Source organism: Haemaphysalis longicornis, unplaced genomic scaffold, assembly GCF_048455015.1.
Source record: "Haemaphysalis longicornis isolate Haplotype H1 unplaced genomic scaffold, Haemaphysalis longicornis Haplotype H1 scaffold_4, whole genome shotgun sequence".
NCBI lineage: Eukaryota > Metazoa > Arthropoda > Arachnida > Ixodida > Ixodidae > Haemaphysalis > Haemaphysalis longicornis.
Window position 1 is genome coordinate 56,499,998 of NW_027526361.1, and position 22,391 is coordinate 56,522,388.

The 22,391-nt window shown below is 47.9% G+C and overlaps 1 protein-coding gene across 1 annotated transcript in view; it reads left to right on the top strand.

The window, feature by feature from the left end:
- LOC144178740 (cell adhesion molecule Dscam1-like) overlaps positions 1-22,391 on the top strand; it is a 306,042-nt gene that overhangs the window by 90,095 nt on the left and 193,556 nt on the right. Inside the window, exon 4 of the mRNA XM_077706821.1 lies at positions 16,747-17,003. Coding sequence (XP_077562947.1) covers positions 16,747-17,003 — 257 coding nt within the window. The remainder of the gene's footprint in view (positions 1-16,746; positions 17,004-22,391) is intronic.

The following is a 22,391-nucleotide window of genomic DNA, read 5'->3' on the forward strand; positions in this document are numbered from 1 at the left end:
GCAGTTGAACTTTAACGCCCAGGTTTCACCGGTCGCCGCGAAGGGAGGGAATGAAAGTTCCGAACCATGCAACAAAATAACCTTTATGACAAGGCAAAATGCAAGCTGGGTACAAATAATCTATGGGAAATGCGAATAACAATAACGGGCTAGCAGGCTACGTTAACAAATATACAAACAAAGAACAGAGAGCGGATAAGCATAAGCAATGCTATACACAACTACGGAAATCTTACACGACGTAACTCTACACTAGGTACACTTAAGAGAAATAAATGCATAATTCTTTGCTTCAACTTCTCAGAGCCAGATCGCAAAAGTCCAGCATCGGAGACTTAAGCCTATTTTGAAGATTGTAGCGTCTCTTTCGACATGAAGATTTCAATGAGAGCAGTGATCGAAGACTATTTGAGCGTGGTTTTGGTGAGAGGCAGGAGAGTTCCGTTATCGCTGTCCTGATGCGGGTTGAACGGCGTGCCCCTTCCAAGCGGCCTTGTCTTCCACAATCCGCCAAGAGCGGCGATAAATGTGAGACGTAGCGGACTTCTTTAAATACATTTTGCGTGGAATAGTTCGAAATTCTTCCAATGTCCACGAGAGCGGGTCTCCGTCGTTGTGAAACCTCGCCGCCAGGAACGACTGGACGCGTCGGAATTGTACGAAAGCTATTGCTTCTCTCGGGGCGCAAGAAACAGAGATGCATTGTATGCTTCTTCTGATTTCTTTACATGACGGTGTCGGAGCGGGTCACATTCGACCTTCTGCTTGTTTTGTTTTTCCTTATTTCACCGTCGCAATTCAGGCATGTCCGACTGAGTACGTTCTAGTAGGATAACACTTCCTTTCGTCGTGGCGCGCAATCGCGCTACAGTGATGCTCGTTTTATCGCGAGGCCATTCACATGGCCCCTAACTTTCGGAATAGTATAACACTCTATGACACATACAGGGCCACGCGAGAACACACCTTACAAAGTGCAAAATCAAACACAGAAATGTCCGTAGATGAGCCAAAACACCAGTAACAATACATGACAAAACATGTTTAGCGCGGGAGAGTTTGAGTTCTCCCCAGCTCCAGCTCGACTTGCACGGAATTTCTTGCTGGCTCCACTTCTTTTTCTGCTTCTTTTGTAGCCCATCCTATTCGCGAGCCTCCTCCGCAACAAACCGCTAGCATATCTTTATGGAGCTCCCTTTCAATCTTATCCGCTTCTCCTTTCTGCGGCTGGCTTGCCCATTTCTTTACTTCTTTCTCTCCCTTACTCCTGGGCTAGCTAGGCCGCCCCACCTGAGAGCCTACGAGGGACTTTATGGCCTCCACCGGTCGCGCACCTCAAGTACATCTCTGTGCCTCCCACCGATTGTTGGAGCCCGCGTCCCTTTTCCCTATCTACCCCTCCTCCATCCCACCTACCTCCGCCATTCACACGATCCCTCCTCGTCCTACCTGGGTCCGGACACGGACCATATATGTTTCAACAACCACCTTGATAAGTCTTTAGGCCAAAAGAGATCAGTGTTTTCTAAGTCCTTATTGGGAAACCTAGGAGCGAGGCACACAAAACACTCTCGCTTAGCGTGAGTAGCGTTAACCGTCTTCTAGCTAGGGTTGCCGCTAATGACGCGTAGCAAACGAACAATTCCGGACTACTTCTCACTTCTCTAACCTTGCTTTGTATCGAAGTCCTGTCGTGGATGCCAGATTCATTTTCACTTGGTTGGGGAGTGTTCGCAGGAAAACGAATTCCCGGCCAATAACCAGCGACACGTTAGTCTTTCACGCCCAGCCTAAGTTGACAGCAGCGGAGACAGCGAGTGGAGGCACTGAAACACAAAACTTTGAAGCAACGCTAAAACCTGGGCGGGCCTGAAACATGAGAACCAAGATTCTGGTTTGGTCTCGCAACTTTTTCTGGAGAAGAAAATGGCCAAATTTAGGGCTAAAGATAAAGTACTCACCGTTTTTGGAGTAAAATGATTCCTGTGAGATGCCACCGTGCGAGCTCGCGGGTGCGGGCATGTATATATATATATATATATATATATATATATATATATATATATATATATATATATATATATATATATATATATATATATATATATATATATATATATATATATATATATACAGAAAGATAGGTCGGCAGTCTACAACGCCAAAGAAGACATAGGGGTGCTGTTAAGCTCTTTTTTTTACTACGATTACTTAAGTTAATATTTTTTTAACAAACGTAAGAAAGAAAGAAAGAAAGAAAAACACGCGCCCAGAGTGGGGACCGAACCCACGCCTTTCGATCTCGAATGCCTTACCAATTCGGCTATCTGGGCGACTGTGTTCTCCTTCACTTTCTGGGGTATTTATATTTACTAGAACTGTATCTGACGCTTAAGGGTGGTAGCCAGCGCCATCCTGACTACACGGGGAAAAGGGGACCTTCTTTTCAACCCCCGGGGCGTGACTCGAACGTCTACAGCCTGTCATGAGCGGGTAACTGGCGGGAAGCCCTCTTATGCGACCTTGGCGTCAAGGCTGCCAGAACCGAGACCCTCGCTAGGCTTTCGCATAGTAATATAGTTAGGGAATGAGGGGCTCGTTGAGGACATACAGAATGATAGGTTGGCAGTCTACAACGCCAAAGAAGGCATAGGGGTGTTGTTAAGCTCTTTTTTTACTACGATTAGTTAAGTTAATATTTTTTAAAACAAACGTAAGAAAGAAAAACAAAGAAAAACACGCGCTCAGAGTGGGGACCGAACCCACGCTTTTCGAAAGGCGTGGGTTCGGTCCCCACTATGGGCGCGTGTTTTGCTTTCTTTCTTTCTTTCTTTCTTTCTTTCTTTCTTTCTTTCTTACGTTTGTTTAAAAAAATATTAACTTAACTAATCGTAGTAAAAAAAAAGAGCTTAACAACACCCTTATGCCGTCTTTGGCGTTGTAGACTGCCGACCTATCTTTCTGTATGTCCTCAACGAGCCCCTAATTCCCTAAGTGTATATATATTATATATATATATATATATATATATATATATATATATATATATATATATATATATATATATATATATATATATATATATATATATATATCTTTAAGCTTGAACCAAAGTATCGACACCAATAATCGCACAACGTTTGCTTTTTACACCTCTTTTCAAGCTCAGAACACAATATCGTGCTGGCGGTGTTCTGGCTTGGCGCCAATTCCAAGTGGTATACGAAACTGCGAATATGCAAAACCGGTCATTATCGTATGGCTCCAGAGTGCACAGTGCTCAGTGCTGCGCCGTGCCGTCCGGGTGCAGTGGGATTGTCCGCTTCCTTAAATAAAGTCACTCATTGGCTCTCTTTTCCTCGTTCTCGAACGACTTGGTTCATCGGTGGCTTCGTAAAGGAGCCGGATGCAAGAAGGGAGGTCCATGGGGCATAATGTGCGCCGCGGTCGTCTCCGTGTCGCCGGCCTCTGTAATCAGTAATCACTGCCTGCGTAGCCCGCGCGGCGCTATCGTTTCGCCCTGTGCAGCTTTGCCCCGTTATCTCGCGCTTTATTTCCGAGCAGCGCACCGCTACGAATTAGCATTTTGTTCCTTTGCCGCTATCGCCTTGAAAATTGTGGAGGGTGGTCATCACAACGCTCACGTCGTTTGGAACGAAGTGAAATTTCGCCTCCTAGGGCCCAATTCTCCAAAACGACGGGCCGTCGCTTTGAAACGACGGGGTAGCGCCATTGAAATGTATGTGTTCTGGGGTTGGGGCCATCACTTTGGTGTGCTCAGCGTGAAGTATGAGCTGCAAAAAAAGCACTGTGGCAAGGACGCGAAGCGACACCCACTGCCCTCCGTAATTTCACTTGTCGCTTCGCGTCCTTGCCTCTGTTTGGGTGCGTGACGTCATGACCCCGGACGAGCTACGACTACAAGCTGGCAATATTGGATGAACAGCTTTATCCCTAACAAACCCAAACGAACGCACAACCGTACGCCATGGATGACTCATGAAATTGTTAAACTAAAAAGAAAAGTTAAACGGCTAAGAAAGCAGCATGCTCAGCGCACAGTTATTAAGGAGCACCAAAGAATCCTTACTGAAGAAATACATCGCTCAAAAGATTACTACTTTAAAACCCTAATGCCCAATTTTATAAAGAATGACCCTTCCAAGTTCTGGAATTATCTTAAAGGTATGAAAAAACCCGTTTCAACCCTTCAGTTGGCCGCATAGTTACAAATTCTGGCGACATTGCAAATAATTTCAACAAATACTTTCATAGTGTGTTTAGTGTGTCCGGAGCATCTAAGTCTTCTGCAGTGTCATCTGAACTATGCGCAGTCAATTTCGTTTCACACGCTGGTTTGGTTTCCATGCTAGTAAACCTAAATACGAAAAAGAGTTAAGGTCCTGACGACCTCCCAAATGTCTTTCTCCGACGTTATGCCGAATGCGTTAGCAAATTCCTTTTTATAATATCTCATGCTTCCTTGTCAACAGCAACCTTGCCGCTTGACTGAAAAATGGTCCGAGTGGCGCCTATCTTCAAAAAAGGCGACAGATTATCAATACCCAATTAGAGGCCAATATCTCTAACTTCCTCATGCTGTAAACTAATAGAACACATTATAGCGAACCAGATTACAGAATTTCTTGAAACACACTTATTACCAGCACATTTTCAACACGGCTTTAGAAGAAAGTATTCGACCGTGACGCAGCTTGTTACCATTACGCATGAGTTTGCCGGCGCCCTCGATAACAACATTCAGATAAGCTCCATTTTTTTTAGACTTTTGTAGCCTTCGATAAATTCCTCATGATAAATTAATCTACAAATTAAATGAAATAGGTATTCCGAAGGTATTGGTCGCATGGGTAGCTGAATACTTGAGTAATCGGATGCGGTACATCGCCATCGAGGGTCAAAATTCGAGTCTTTTGCCAGTCACGTCGGGTGTACCCCAAGGCAGTGTACTGGGGCCCTTGCTATTTTTATGTTACATAAATGATATTGTAGATGTAATTGAGCCAGCCGTCCAGATGCGGTTATTCGCAGACGACTGCGTTCTATTTCGTAAAGTTCACTACACACATGGTCAAATAGAGCTAAACAAAAATCTAGACTACACGTATAAATGGTGCAACAAATGGGGTATGATTGTAAATGCAGAAAAAACAGTTTCCATTTGTATAACTAAAAAAAAATCTCCCTTTCAGTAGGCGTATTCCCTTGGTTCCTCCACAGTTAAACAAGTCAATAACTACAAATATTTAGGTGTAACATTCACTGCTAATCTGTCCTGTAATTCTTACATTGACAACTTTTGTGCGCCTGCTTTCAGAAAGTTATGTTTCTTAATACACAAGCTTCGCAATTCACCACCAAATGTAAAACTTCTTTGTTATCAATCCTACATTCGACCAAAATTAGAATACGCACTCATAGTATGGGATCCCTACACAAAATGTAACATCGATCAATTGGAGAGAATTCGGAGGAAAGCGGTTCGCTTTATGTATTCTAAATTTCGTCGCACGGACACTCTATCGGAACTAATGTCAGCTAACAACATTCCACTACTCCAGTATAGCAGAAGGCAACTCCGCTTCTACTTACTGAGTTCCTTGATTAACCATAAATTTGCGATTGACCCGTCATTGTATTTAACCCCTTTATCAACCAGAAATACGCGACATTACCAACCAAACTCTTTATCACCATATTTTTCAAAAACAGATACCTATAAATTTGCTTTCTCAGTGGAACTCCCTCTCAGAGCGTGATCGTATTGCATAGCATGTATATTTGTCACAATGTGCATTTTTTTCTATGTAACACTGGATATATTTCCTCATCGGGCTCGCTTTGTTATTTATTGCGTTCGTGATGAAGCGTAGTTCACCTTTTTTTTTTTTGCTCATTGTGATTCGAGATTGCCCATCCTGCTTCGACCACGTGTTGTGGTCTGCAGTATGTAATCACAAATAAATAAATAAATAAATAAACAAATAAATAAATAAATAAATAAATAAATAAATAAATAAATAAATAAATAAATAAATAAATAAATAAATAAATAAATAAATAAATAACTGTATTTATAATTCTGGTTATTCTTTAGAGAAAAACCCTATTCTTAGTACACCGTACTGGGGCTTTATTAAAAAAAACTTTTAATTCCCTCGATATTTATTAACAAAGTGAAAGAACCCACAGTAATCACGTGTTTTGTAGTCCGCCGTAGTTATGTGAAGAAAAGCTGTTACAAGTAAACCCGGCTCTTTTCTTTTCTCTTGGCGGGACTTTCCGGGCGGGGGGCTCGCTTTCACGGTCGAAGAAGTTGATATGCTCGTCGATTCTCGTTCGGGAAACCCGTTAGCGTCACAAATTGGCCCGGGGCCACTCGAGGAGGCGCCGTGGCGCATCCGGCGGTGTCTCGGGAAAGACGTGTGCATTCCCTCCCCTGCCTGAAGCTCATCAAGTCATCGGTGACAACCCCATCCCTGTCTATCGGTCAGTGGAAGGCATACAAACGGGCAAACAAACAAACAAAACGACAAGATGGAAAGGGAAGAGGAAAAAAAAAACGTCAACAGACACGCGGGAAGAACTCGCAGACATGCGAGCAGAACTCGAACGCCGGCGTCCAGCTCGGTTTCTCCTTCGTGATGGAGGTACGGATGTTGTCTGCGCTGCGCCTCGCCTATCGCTCCCGAGAAGGTTCGGCATCCCGTTGCTTTTTTCTTCCGGGTCCACGGACCCCGGGCCGTCGTCCTTCGCGGGTAAGTGCACTTTAATTCGGGTGGCCGGCCGGCCTCCTATCTCCCTCTCTCCTTCTCTCTCTGCCGGGAGACGGCGCTGCGAGTTTCCCCCGAAGGACCATCCGTCAAGGCCCGCGTGGGCGGTGCGTCGCGTATTCCCCCGCCGCCGCTGACCGGGCTCCGTTCTCTCCGACCGCTCTCCAAACTAGCCGCCTCGGCGGACGCCGTACTTCCCCGCCCAGTGAAGTGTGCGGTGCTTTTGTTTTCTCGGCTTAACGCTAAAACCAATCTCCAGTGCTTTACTTAAATGCACGCTATAGTAAATGCGGGCGTCAACAACAGGGCGCGCGCTGGGGCAGAAATTGAAAAAAGGACGGGATGCTTACACTTGCCCTCTCCTCTTTCCTCGTTTTTTTTTAAGCATTTGGGGTTACCTTTCGTGGACTGTGACATGGTTCGGAAAGGGACGATGTACCGACGTTTGGACAACAAAACAATGAACTGCTTCGGAGAACGTCATCGAGTAATTTGTCCGCACTCTTCCTCCCGTACCATCGATGAATATATTTTTGGGCCCCCACAATTCAGAATTAAACCGCAGTTATTCTGTGAGATTTCAAGGTTCTGCACGCTATTGCATGAAAGGAGTTGGCGTCCAAGACACAGTAACCGCCACTGCAGATACAAGCCTATTTTTAGGCATACGGGGTCGTCTTCCGTTATATCGAAATTTTTTCCTGTTGCTGGATTTCCTGTGGGAGAAAAAAATCTCTGCGTGATGTGATGTAGGCTTCAAGGTATTGCTTAGGGGAAAAAAGGAACTTACCTCAAAGAAACAATTTTTTCCCCAGGCCTGCAATTAAATTCACCAGTGCCCAGAGAGCTTCATACTAGGATACATTAGAGGAAAACGTAGCGCTAGAGCAATGCGAGCCGCACTTGAACGCGTGGCATGCCGCTACATTGACTATAGGGGTAACGCTGCCACTACCTGCGTTGCTGAAGTGTTTCATTCTGACCTTGTATGGCTCCCGAACAAGCTCACAAGTTGCCTGTGTCTTCAAAAACCTTGATGCAGCTCTTAATAAAGTTTTAAGTGCGGAACACTTTAGGGGCCCGGGATATCGTCCGTTCAAAGTCGTTGGGTGTCACGCACCCAGGCTGATACCAAAACTAGACAAGAGAGGGCACCACAGAACTCAGGCTGATACCTAAACTAGTCAACGAGGGCCCCACAGCTTCTCGGAATTGACCCTGCGAACAAAGAGCCGCCCTTTCGCGCCATGGATTCCGAACAGTTGGCACGGCTCGAGCGACAGTGGGTGCTTGCTCGCGAAAGACAGCGATGCTGGAGGGCCTATTCGTTTGTGCAACAACACGCAGCAGAATCCAGGCGTCAACAAAGAGAGGAAAATCCCTAGCTTCGTCAGGCAGCAGTCAAGGCTCAACAAGAGCGAAGGAAAGCGAATTTTGCGGTTAAAGTTCAGGAAGCTCAAGCAAACACTGGCGAATCACTGCTCCGCACTTCGGACAGCTTTCACGATGAGTGGAACTGCACCTATTTTTTTACGGTTGTTTTATAATATAAAAACAAACTAAACAAAAGAAACTTCTCCGGTAGGAAATTATTAAATGCGTCATGCAACTCGCACAAAAACATTTTTTTTGCTTTTGTCGTCCGTTACTTTGCTGCTTAATTGATCCTTGTCAAAGCGACGGCTTCTGCCGTTATTCTAGAGGTAATACGATGCCCCACCGCCGGGCTTTACGAACCTTGAGACAGCAGCGGAGAGAGAGAGAGAGAGAGAGAGAGAGAGAGAGAAAGAGAGAGAGAGAGAGAGAGAGAGAGAGAGAGAGAGAGAGAGAGAGAGAGAGAGAGAGAGAGAGAGAGAGAGAGAGAGAGAGAGAGAGCTCTTTATTAAAGACGAAAGCCGAGAGGTTTGTCAGAATCTCTATACACTGACATATGCTACTCAACGGGGGAATGGGTAGGGGAGGGCAGAAAAGGCCCTATAGATAACAGGGTGGAAGAACGAGGAGAAATGAAGTAAGAAAAAAAAGCACACATCGTGGAGTTTGTGGGAACAGTTCAGTGAACATCAAAATCTCCGTTGTATGTCCAATCAGTTCAGTGACACCGATCTCGTTCAGGTATTCAAAAGCCACTAGTGCTTTGCGTTGAGCTGAAGGGGAGGGTCATGGACCAAGGACTACTTTTAAGCTGATTGGCCCTGGGCGTAGGTGCTCGATCTCCGGCTCCAAACGGCACCTTGCGACTATGTTAGCGGGGCACTCTAACAGTAGGTGTTCCACGGTTTCCGGCGATCCGCAGTTATCACAGTACGGATTCGAGGTTGCACCGAGTCGAAACAGGTATGTTTTTGTGAGCGCTGCATTGAGTCGTAATCGGTGGTATAAAGTTTCTAGTTGGCGCGGAAGTCGTTCTGGCAGCTTAATCCTGAGCTCGGTGTCTACGTAGTGCAAGAAGGCATAATGGTGCTCTGGAAGAGACCATGCATCACGCTTGGTGAAGAAGACCTTCCTCCTATTATGCATTTGAAGGCCCCTGCGAGCTGCTTCATTTGCCTTTTGGTTCCCTGGAACACCACAGTGGCCTGGAAGACACTGGAATGTTACTTGGTGCCCAGTGTCTTTGGCTAGGTGGCGCAAGTAAGTTATTTCACGAGAGGCGTGCTCGTGAATACTCAAGCAGTCGCTGCGCAGTAGACTCTGGAGGGCTGCCTCCGAATCGGTGAAGATGGTCCATTGCCCGGCGGTTGGCGGGGAATTTACCGGGTGGCTTCCTTGATGGCGTGAAGCTCAGCTGACATTGACGACGTTGCCCGCTCCCACAAGCAGAAAACAGCTAGATGCGGCAAGAAACAATTGCCTCCGTATCTGCCTCGGACTTCCCAGAGGATCGTCGTGCTTGGGTACTGTCGCTGAAGCTGGGTTTCTGCCCTTGGACGTGACTAGGCTCCAAGAAACCGTGCGGATACATCTGCGACATCGGATGCACGCCAAAACCCATACAACAACGCGCATGATAGAAAATGGCAACTCAAGCTTTGGTCGAACATTGAAGTCATTACATCTTTTCATTCCCTCCCAGGCACCAAAACAAATTCAGTGCCGTCTTATTTCCCACCCTGGACCCTTTCGCCGTTGCAAATTAGACGCACCATCCCGGGAATTGGCTCTAAAAGGAATATGCTTCAAAGCAGCTTGTTACAGTTGACACTCGGCCACATTAGCCGGCTATACTCAGACACAAACCAAATTTTTACAGACGGCCCATGTAAGCTTGATTGTAGTTTTTCTGGTATTCCACTGGACAGATGTTCTCTCAGCAGCATATCGCTCCACAAGCATATAGTGAGCCTTTCGCGCGTAAGCATCGCGTTGAGGACATCATACTGCTATAGTAAACTCTCGCAGGGGGGGTGCACTACAAGAAATGTCAATACCGAGCCATAAGAAGACACGTTGCAAGACAAGCCAAGTCAGGACAGAACATTTCCACTGTCCCACAAAGGTACACGACTGCAGCCACATATTTCTATCTGGTATGGTGCAGCGTAAAACTATGCGAATTACCGTTAGACACCCCAGGATTTGGCCAGAATATGAACAGCCGTTATCATATGGATATCTGGAAGTTGTGGGGCTGTTCACCGAAAGCCAGCGAGAAACAGCGGGATTTCTCACGGTCAAACTACAGTACCGTGGCAACCGTAAACCAGGCCTCTAATGGCCTGGCCAACGTGGCGATATGCGACAAAGTTGAAAGTTAGCGTCGTAGCATAATTTTCGGGATTTTCATCATGAAAGCAATAAACCATTGTCCTTAGTTTGCAATAGTAGTGTTTGTTGCGGAAAGAGGCAATAAACTTTCGACCCTTCTTTGAAGCGTCGGTCGCCATTTCACCTCACATTTGCCGTGAAGCGCTCTCTCCGGCAATTAGGGCGAATGATTTGAAACACGATGGATCGGCCAGCGGGAGTGGCAAGTACATAGATGGATGAGCGGCCCAAGCATTTCCGTGTCTCTGCCTACTCTGTCCGAGCTTTTTTCGCTTACACTGGTCGATCCATCACGCTAAATTCCCTAGACCGACGGTACATGTTTGTCAATAAGAAGCAGGCTGCGACCAGAGAAGATGACCCTTGCTGACAACGACATGTGAACCGAATCCCGGGGTACTCGCTACACAAATAAAGGGGTGAAAAAAATTAAAAGCCATTCCACATCGTGAAGGCTTTCGACCAGCGGGGCTGTATAAAATGCACATCACAGACATGCATAGTTAGAGAATGTACACATACTTATTTGTTTCATCATTGGTAATTGTAGTCACTGAAGCTTTGTGATTGTTTAATGAAACTTGGATGGACTGGAGTCTTACCGGAGCAGTCAAACATGGGGTTGTCTGCCCCAAGTGTACAGAAGACAAGTATTTATAACAGACTAGCATGCTGTAACTTCTGCAACTTCGCTGTAAACTAATTACGACAAGTGAATGAAACTCAGCGGAATAATAGAGTCGTCTTAGTGGTCAATTGTCATGTAACTTTTCGTTGGGAAAGTTTGCATAAAACCGGTGACAGCCTTTTTCTGTAACGATACTCCTCCTTTCGATGTTCGTGTATTGACAGCAGGCCGGAATTCTGTAACGCGTACAACTTCGCTGAGAACTAATTAAGACAAGTTAATGAAGCTAGGAGTAATGGTAGAGCGCCCAATCATCATCATTTTTGGAAAGTTTTAATAAAACGACAGGCACAGCCTCTGTCTGCTGAGCATTCGCGACAAAGTTGGCTTTGCAAGGCTTTCCGCTATCTCCGATTTTTTGACGGGCACGAAAAATCCACGGGAGGGGCCCTGTAGTCATAAACAGCTTCGTTGTAAATAAAACTCGGTCGGCCATTTCTATTGCTATGGCAAGGCCTGCGCTGGCATGCGTTTCCGATTATGGGACAGCTTTGGTTTGACGAACTTAATTTATCTCACCTATATATCCTCTCTCCAGCCTCTTTGCCACTTTGTGTTCCTGGCCACTTTCGCCGAGGCTTCACACACGAAGCAACGATGAGCCGAGGCTCTGTGAAATGTCACGAACACTGCCAGGGCAGGAAAAGCACGAAGGAGTGACAACCGAAATTGCCGCGTTACGTGTTATCTATCCTGGAAACAGGCTCAGGTCAAGGAAGCTAAAAATGAAGAAATCTTAGTTTCATTGGAGCTCTCTCTATACCACTCGAATAAAAAAAAATGGCGCAGCTTGCACTACTGGTGCAAGGCTGGAGAAACAGCAGAGCTGGCGGCTCCTCTCCCTTCATCGGAGACCTGACTTTTTTGCACCTCACATGGATTTCCGAACCTGCCGCTGCAAGTTCTCCATGACTGGCAGGCCCGGATATTTGCGTCCGCAGGCTTTCCCATCTCTCCCAAAGTGGACCGCGTTAGCGCGCGCTAGTACCCGCGACAACCGGCTTCGCGAACTCGGCGCCTGTGCTCCCCACTTCAGGCGCGAAGTGGCGTAGTAGTTGAGTGATGATGGTTGGCTGGGTTCTGTAGCCCTGGGGTGCGGCACTCATGTGCCAAACCCTCCACCATCTGACAACGGTAAGCGATGGAAGCAACACTGCCTTCAACCAGTACTAAGGCCCCAATGCTCTGCATTTACTCGTGTTCCCCTCGCGGGAAGGCGCGGGAATTTTTTTTCTTGTAATTTCTTTTGCGAACACCACCGGATCAAGCACAACTTGAACAGCTCTGCTGTTAAAAATATCTGTCCATACACACGTAGGTACGTTAGAACGCGTCGCCGTTTTGAACTACTGTTCTCACTAACAGGGCTTCCCCTAAGACGGCCTTAACTGACCAGCCAAGCTCCCCTTACGTAATAGGAAAATTAATGAAGGGGCTCGTGTGTGTTTTCTTATGCACGAGGGAAGCTGTTACCTGTGCTAATATTTTTATTTTTTTCCATAGTGAACTAGAGGTGTGCTTATTTCACTTTTTTTTCTTGTCGATTCTTAGGAGAATGTAATTAGTCATGAACTTCTTAACGAGGTCATCCTGACATGGCTGAATGTCTCGATAAATTAAAATAAGATATGCCTACAAAATCACTGCATACGTAAACCCATAACCACTGTTGCGCAGCTACGTACTGTACATGGTTTGTTATGTACGTGTAAGCCCTTCAACCCTCGTTGAACCATGGAAGCCACTGGATGATCCGTCGAATGCACGGACGCAGAATCTCCGCTTCCGCGCTCTCCTTTGTTCCTTTGAAGTTCAGGGGTCGTTGTACTTCACTTTCGCGCTGCGCGTCGCCGAACAGACGACACCGTTGCTACGCGACGACGTGCTTGTCATCACCTTAAAGCCGCGCCGAGGTCTGCCTCCCGGCCTGGCATCACAAACAGCGCCAGTGCCTGCTCTGCCTCCGAATCTGGGCCTTCCTCGCGCCGCTTTTTCGACGCACGCAAAGCTCTAGTTAGAATGGCCCGGGAGTGCGCGCGGTGCACCGAAGCGAGTTCGCCGAGACTGCTTGTCACGATATCCGCCGGCCTGTTAGTTTGCTTGCGCACATATAGAACAGCGTGGAATTGGAAAGAGGCTGAGGAAGATGCAGCCAGCAGTGGGCGAGGGAGAAGAAACGCCGTTTTCTCTGCAGTTGAGAAGAGCGGCAGTGAGGGAAAGAAAAAAGCCGGGGAGCCGCTCCAACGTAGCTCCGGCTGCCGTCTCAACGGTGTGGTGCGTTCTTTAGAAAACAATAGCGAAAAACGCGAGAGTCGTTAGTAGAAAGGCCGGGAGAGGATTCAGCCGCGCCGGCAGGTTATAGAAATGATGGGGCTGTGAGGAAGGGTCCGTGAAATCCGTCCCAGCGGGGCGAGCGCTGCGCGAAGCTAGCTCATTCCACTGCTGCGCAAACAAGCTCGCCCATCTAGCTGGGCGCGGCGAGCGGGGTCCGCTGTACTCGGTGACATACCCGCATTTTTTCCCTCCTGATTTAAAAAAAACGGACGCTTTTTTTAATGCGCGAAATTATTCGGCTACCTCTGCCACGACCTTCGGGAATCGTAGCGTCAGAAGGCGGTATAAACCCGCGTCACGCGAGGACGGAGTAGCGGCAGCACCTTTTCATTCCTCTGTGAGCGATACGCATTTTCAAACCTTATTAGAAGGGGCCGGAGAACGCATGGGCACTCATGGTTCGCACCCGATTGGCTGCCGCGCATTGTGTTAATCTTGCCGCGCATGCACGAAAAGTCTGTGCTGGCCCGCGCAAGGAGCTGAATCCGGGAAAGCCTGTGCTCTCACCGAACTGGCCGCTGCGCACGGAGGGGTGGCAGTAGACACTCATTCACATCAGCACTCAGTCTATGAAGCAGTCACTCAAAACTGATTTCGAAGTGGAGGGCGGTGAGAAAGGACTGACGTGGCGTACAACAGAAGCGGTAAGCCGACTGAAACGTGCGCAACCCCGAAACTGTGGAGGAGCACGTAGCGAGACTCGAAAGAATGCGTGTGGTTTGGTGTAGCCGTATGCCTTACAGGGACATTGAAGTAGAAATACAAGTTGCTCTAGATCGATAGATTAGCTCACCAAGAACACGAATATACGACCACGCTACATGTTCATACTTGGGGTCGCAATACAGGCCGTTGGTACTTTTTGTAGTTTCGGTTTGGTTATTGCGCTCCTAAAGGGGAAACATTCCTCCCCTCATTTTTTGTTTCTTTCTCCGCTCTAATTGGCGCGACTGGTGGCCGCATGCGCGAAAACGGTACCCGCTGCTGCCGCTGCCGCACGGCGAGGCCGACACGCGTGTCTCATGTAGAGAGGATATTTCTCGCGTGTGCTCTCTCTGACATTATGGTGCTGCGAAAGGGACGCCAAGAACACCAGGACGAATCGCAACAACAAGTCTTTTGGGGGGCTGTTAGCGAAAGGTGAGAAAGAAACCCGTTCGTATGCCGTGAAGCCGAGCTGAAGGTTAGGACTTGTGTCGTGCGTGTGCTGTGCTTGATGACAGGCAACCCTGCCCGTTTTGTATTGCGCATCAGTGTTTCTCGCCGGACGTCGCGTTCGCGCACGTAACGCGAATATAAGTGACATTAGAGTTGGCACTTCAAACCGGCATCAAACCGGCATCGTTTGAAGCCGGTTTGCTGAGTTTTCTGTTAAATAGCGTTTGCTGCCGAGCAAGCGCTTAGGGTAATAATAACACCAAATATTTTGAATAAAGCAAGCTGGTATTTTCTATTCATGGACCCTTTAAGAAGTAATGGCGTTCTTGTATAAGGAATTTAACGTCTGTAATGAAGGGCTGGCTCAAGCGTGATGCTAGTCTTTATGATGGGCTGGGTCATTTGAGTCCACTCTTCTGGGCTGTGGAGTAAAATGGGGAGAGGCCGCACTGCGTTCCCTATGCGGCACGAAGACACTTAACGTGGACATAAAATTAATAGGTACCCATGCAAGGCTTCAAGTATTGGATACTAACAGCTGCAACCGAGCTTCGAGTTCAGGTGCTAAGGGTGGTAAAATTAGAAATGCGTCTATCTCCGACGCTTCTTTTGGAAGCAATGACGTCTCTAATATTATAGCGTTTGGACGATCAATAATTCCGGCCTTGTCACTCGGCTCGTTATTACTCGTGTTTCAAGGCAAAGAGTTGAGGTAACCAAATTAAAAGGAAGTTGTTCAGGATGCGTACTCAGCTCTCTCAAACTTAAGGTTTGGAAAGAGGGTACAAAACACACGTTTATTCTGTACGCTATCTTTATTTCATGCGGAACCAGTTCTGAGAAATTAGCGAGGTTGTTTTAGAGGTCTCCGGGGCGTAGGAAATAAGAGAAGGCGGCTTTTCGGTGCGGAAAGTTCCCACCAGTCCTAGTTATTTGTTTTACTTCTTCACAGGTAGCGCTGTGAAGAAGTAAAACGCTCGGGCGCTCGGGCGAGCGAACAAACGTTTTTCATTCAAAGTTCTCGTCACGCGTTCAAGCTGGGGACAATACAACCTGAAATGTTTTTTTTTCCTAAGTAAAGCTTGATTGTTTCCCGCGCACACAAGCACACAATGGCTTGTCCAGCGCAGTGAGGCGGCTGATGCGTTTTTTGCTGTTGTACTTTGTTCTTTCCTGCGTTCCTCACCCTACGTTGATGCCCTGTAGAAAAAGCAGAGAGAGGAAACATGTTTAACAAAGAAGACAGCCACAAGAGTTCACGTTGTATAGTAATCGCTTAATCTTTGTTATTGCATCGTTGTGGGGAAACATACCTTGCGAGAACCTAAGAATCTTGACTCTTTCGTGTGTGTGTGTGTGTATTTATCGGAAGCTATCTCAGTTTGGAGCAGGACGCCTCGGGAATAACAGCATGAAGCAAAATTCCTCGTAGCACCTAACTTACGTGCTTTTAAGGGGAAAGCTTGGTGACGCTTACCGAAATGTTAACTGCTACGTGGTATTTGCGTCTCTTTCTTGGCTTTCGTTTCTTCGCCTTATGGATCGAAATAATTCAACAAGCACACTGGTAACTCATGCCCCAAATCCCCCGAAATCAGAGTTTTATGTGGCTGCGATGCCCCTGTTCTACTTGTGTGCCGTCGCGTGCACGTGTCACGCGGTGCGCACTATAATTCTATCTGTTCCTTCACCGCTGCCAATGTGCGGAGGTAGCTTGTTGGCAACGGACTGGGTTCCAACCGGGAAGACCACTGCTCAAATGCCGCACCAACTACAATGTCTTCTTCATTTTCTCTTTACAACGGCGGCCATTTATACCCAATAACAACTGCAACGACGGTTTTTAGCAGAGTGGGGCAATTAAGGCTTGCGCCATAATAAATCCGGCTACGAGACCAAGAGGGAAATAGGGAAATCCTATTGACGTGGCGGCTCCACGCGCACCAAAATCTTGAACAACGTGGTCTACGTGCCACTAACTCCCTGAATCCGCGCTCTTTACAGGCGATACCGGCTGGTCCCTGCAGGAGAGCGGCGGCGGGCGCTCGCATCACCCTCGGCCGCGGCTCGCTCCGCCGGCGTCACCGCCGTCGGTGGGGGTGGGCCGCGACGCAGGACACCGGAGTGCTGCGGAGCAGCCGCACCACCACAAGGAGCGTCGCGAGCCGCTCAACGGAGACCAGACGGGGCCCGCTTTCGTCCAGGAGCCGCCGAGCAGGGTGGTCTACCTCAACACCACGGGCGCTTGGGTCCACTGCCAGGTAACCGCTACGGGCTCTCCTTGGACTGTTTTTCATATGAGCTAGCTAACAAATGTTATAATTCCGGAGCATGTCCGTTGGAACGATGGCTGAGGGATTGAAAAACAAACAAAAAAAAAGTCTTGAAAAATGTACAGTAAAAAAGCGAAAATAAAAATATAAAAAATTATACAATAAAAGGTGAAAATGAAAAGGACAATACGAAATGGTACGCAAAAATATGTCAGATAAAATGTGGGGAAGGCAAATATAGTAAAGGGAGGAGGAACGTGAAATTGTGGTCGGGAATCCGACAAAATCGTTCACTTAAGTGTTGCTTGAGGCGTAGAAAGCGTTTGGAAAATGTAAATGGCGCACCTGTGTGACACAGTCGGCGACACGAAAAACATTGGACAACATAGAGAAAAAGCATACGTGTGCCTGCAGTTTGGCGCAAAAAAGGCGTTGGACGAGCAGATATAAAACTGAGCTAATAAATAATTCCGTTATACTTTGTGTACATTTCAAATAATGGTGGCATTGACATGCAACAGTCGTGTTGTGGCCACCGTACCTCGTGAATGCATTCTAGTCACGCCATTATTCTGTATGAGTGAAACCAAATCTTCAATTTCTTGCGTTAGGCTACCCAATTTCCCTTTCGAACTTTACTCCGTGCTTGGTCCATGCACGAGTGACTCTTGTTGCGACCGTGTCATCCCAGCGCTGACACCAGTTGTTAGGACCGGGCGGGGGCACCCGATCCGAGCTCCGTGGCCTCCGACATACGAGTGGTAGCGTGTATGATGCGAGCGGCCAGCCGCTGTTGCAGCCGTGAAGAAGTCCAGAAGCAGTAGGCTAACGTAACTGTTTGCTTCATAGCGAGAGGTGAGCCGAAGCCAAAAAAACAATGCCCCGACGGGTGAGGTTACAATACAGGACTCGAGCGGAGCGACCGCATGGATTCGCTGCTCAGACAGGAATGAAATTCAGCGCTTGGGCGGCTTCTATTTTATACCCAAAAGCTGCAACGGTCAAACGCCCACAAGTAGCAACACGCCACGAACGTCACAGACACACACAACGCTCTTTACACAGTTCATGAGTCATCGGTAGCCTCGGCGCACGTGGAGTCCGAGAGAGGGGAAAGAGTGTCCTTGAAACGTGCCTGGGCGCGCTATCGAATGTTGATCCTGATCGCGCCGATAGCGAAGCGTCTGAGCCGGGCATGTCGAGGCGTGAATGTATGATTAACCGACACGCTGGCGCCTGACAGCTGTGGCGCACGTGGTGGCTGATGCGGGAAAATACGGCGGCGTTGGCCGATTCGTAACACTCTATAGATAGCGACCTGCCAATCGCAGCCGACGACAATGGGAGCAAGCTTGCCAAAACAGTACCATGTAGTGAAGGCGAGCTCTGTCAGGTGGGGCAAAGTTTAATCTTAAAACTCGCCAGCCTCGCTTCGCTCGCCGTGCACGGTCTGCTACTGTTCGCATAAAATATAGCGGTCGTACCAATGAATACCGATTGTACCGATCGCTACCTATAATACCGGCCAGCAATGAGAATTCAAAGTTAAATCTAGAACTGTTTCTTCGCTTTGCAACGTCAACGTACACCAGTAAACTACACTGCTACCATGTGCGCCTGTTCAACTACCATTCTTCATTTTCGAACATTGTCGTTCATTTAAGCATGCGGAAACTTTGTTGACTTTCGGTTTATTCCGAGAAGCTGTCTTTTGACGTGAAGCTCGTCTTTGCACGTGCAAAAGTTCACAGGGAAGTCTCGAATTTGTATAAACATCACAAGAGGACAATTATGCGCGTGAAAGCGCGGTCATCCTTGCGGGAAAATAATGTTTTTCCTGCGAAGGAGGCACTAATCTACGGCAACCTTTTCAGCGGCTGCGGCGTTTTTACCATAACTGGAGCACCACGTTTGCGTGAGCTTACAGGCCCAACAAATGGCAAAGTTGGGTATGGCAGCCGTCCCTGGTCAATACTTGCGGTGAGAACCAGTTATTTTCGTGATATCTTTTTGAGCCGCTGCCTCCGTACCAAAGCGATCGGAACCTGATAAAAATGAATTGCCTTTAGCGGGATTGCTCAGCTGCCGGGCTTGCTCAGCTGTACCAAGAAATACTATCGCGTACGATATGTTTACTGAAAGTACGATGCAAAAGATTGCAGGATCTTTCACCGTGTTATTTCGCGAACGCGTTAATCTTGGCTAGGTTTGTAGCCGAACCTCCTGCCTTAGTTGACTGTAACATAGAGCCTCGGCATCAAACTCACTGCAGCTACTTTATCAAGAATCACTATTAATGGTGCTGCTACACTGCCTCAGAAGCTGAGGGCAAACAAAGACTGCGCGGAAAATTTCCGACTCACGCTAGCGTTTTTGTGTTATACTCGTGCCTATGCATCGTAAGCCAATGGCAACTGACCGCGCGCCGAATGTTACTTCCTGTTTTTCCCTTTTCTTTTGTTGCACTATATAAAACAGTGCGCGCGAAGTGCTCCTTCCTGTTCATTTGTTTCTGTTCCGTACGTGCGATGTACGCGCGCTATCAAACGCGTGGACTGCCATGGAGCGCGTTAGCAAAAGGTTAGCAGCTGTGGACAGTTCTTTGCGGACGATATCCGGTTAGGTGCGCGATCGGTGCACGACGGCCAGGTACGTGCTTTCTCCAGCCTAGCCGAGTAACAATTTCGGGTTATAAACTCTTATTTCAGCACACCGCCGGTCCCACAGAAGGTGGCCAGTTCCCCCAGGGTTAAACTCTGAGCACAACCGACCGAGAGAAAGACGAAATAACAATGATAGCAGGCCCGTAGTTCAATGGCTGTTCAATAGCTGTTCCCGTAACGTTAGTGCTTGATGTCTGCGTATTTCTACCCAAATGAGAAGCCGCGACCGAAGGACCAATAAAGTATCTCTCTCTCTCTCTCTCTCTCTCTCTCTCTCTCTCTCTCTCTCTCTCTCTCTCTCTCTCTATGAGAGAGAGAGAGAGAGAGAGAGAGAGAGGGGGGGGGGGGGGGGGGGCTCTGCATATAAAGCGTGAACCGCATGGCACATTTTTGCACGCGATTAGGGCGCGTTGGCGTTGCGCGTGCGATTTCTTGACGCCCGCGTGGACGATTCCGCGCACGCGGCAGCTTCTGCCTCGCTCAGAAAATGACGCGCGTCGCGCGTGGCAGTGGGAGGACCCTCACGACTTACGCCAATGGGGAGGCGCGCGCCTCATGGCGGCAGTTTCGAAGCGCTCGAGACAGCCGGTTGGCTCCGCTAGAGATAGTTAGGCTTACCACCCCGGCAGATATTGCATGGGCGCTTTCACTAGCGGCGCGGATGATGTTTTATAGTACCGTATTTTTAGATGTTTTATATAGCGGTATCTTAGAGAGCGCTTAGCAGCGGTCGCTCGAGCTCCCCACACCACTTCGCGGCCGAAGTCGCCTCCTTGTTGCCGCCGCCAGCCGCGCCGCGCGCAGCGTGGGGGTGGTTCCGCGGCAGCGGCAGCGCGCCTGTGGCGTACGCGCCGCGTTTTCGCGAGCAGAAAACGCTCTATGCGGTTCAAGTTTAAGTCACAAGCCGTACAAAACACACTATTCTGCCACTCACTCCAAGGTATTTCCCTACCGACACCCCCATCCCGTGTGATGCCGCTGGCAGGGTGCATCCACTCTGGTCACAAGGTTGCACGGAGGTGTCAATTTTTGGGCTTCTTGTTAGTAACATACAATTATTCAGTTCCCGCCGTCGTGAACACCGGTTTCTTAATAAACTGCTGTCGGAGTAGCAGCTGTGTTAACGTTAAATCAAACAACCTTATCAGTTCAGCAAAAATTGCCTCCATCTCCCCGCGAGGGCACCCTGGTGTGATGCGGCGCATCTGGAGTTCAATTGGCGTTTCCATTGGGTTGATTCTCTACATCGCGTGAAACGTATTGTGAACGCGTAGGATGCCTTTCATCACATACGGATGTTCTCATACACCGGACGATGGAGGCAAATTTACATTTTCATGCACATGCATACGCGAAGTGAGAGAGTACACGTGTTTTAGCGGCCACAACCCAGCGCGATACCCGCTTTATATTCACAGCGCTTGAAGGACAGGAAACCGGGGAGGAGAGTCGCGCATGCGCGCACATGCGCACCGGAGCAGCTGTTAACGCAGCGTTAACGCAGCGAAGCGCGCGCCAAGCAAGCGCGCCAGCTGTCGTTATGATAATGCCGGAGTGAGAGTGTTGCACACAGCTGTGAGATAGGCGAACGGAGGAGGGCTGCGGACGGACGCCGCCGCAGCAAGAGATGCGCCGCATCTAAAAAAAAAAAAAACTGCTTGAAATGCTCCAAAGTGCACAGCCGTAGCGGTAAAAATGACAAAATCTCTATCAGTATTTGTTTTGTAATACCCTTCAATTTATTATTAACTTCGTTGTTACGAAAATAGGAATGAAATAACTTGCACTATAGCCAGTGTTGACTAGTACAAGTACATCTTCTCGTCTGCGAACTCGTGTAATAGAAAAACAAAAGAAACAATTTTTTCAGCATCAAAAGTCGAATGAATTGAAAACGAAACAATAAACTCGCTCTCTTGAGTGCACGAACGCATCAAGGAGAGTGCTGATTCGTTCGGCGTATAGCTCGCGTAGTGAGCGCGAAATCAGGCCAGTCTTTTGCTTCTAAAACCGCTCCCGCTCGAGGAAATGGAGATGCGAATTGGATTCCGCCCAATCTCGAGCCGACACGTCACACCGCTTTCATGTCCTCATTTGTCGGGCACGGGCCAACAGAGCACATCGAAAAAGAACAGGGGGCCAGGATTTTAGATGCAGCGACGACAGAAATCAGGAAAGACTCCTCAGCGTCACCGAACCACTCTGACGTTGTAGAGCCTTCGTACACGCTAAGAAAAGGGAAAGAGAGGGAGAGAACGCGGGCTCTTATTGCTTTTTCCGGGACAAGTAGTGCAGAGTGGTTGCTCTCGTCAAATGAAAGGGCGCTTTCTATATTGACAGGCAAAAAGAAATGATATATGTGCGAGGTATTTCTGCTCTCCACATTTCTCCGAACGTCTTAGAAATCGCTGATGGGCTTTGACGGCGGAAAAAGAGAGGCCATTGCCTGTTTAAACTTGCTCTGTCGTGATTGCCTTGTTGTGTAGTTTTATCTCGCGTGCCTCGGAAGCTAAGCAGCCATTTCTGCCACCCTGAATTATTCCTACTTGACCGACGCGACCCACGCAGTAGACAAAAAAAAAAAAAAAAGAGAAGCCGAGGAACTGTTTTGACACAACCTTAGGGCGTAAATGGCTGCCGAAACGAGGAATCTTGTACTTGAATACTGTTTGCTTTTGAGTCTTGCTCCTTGGTATGTCACTGGAAATGGTAA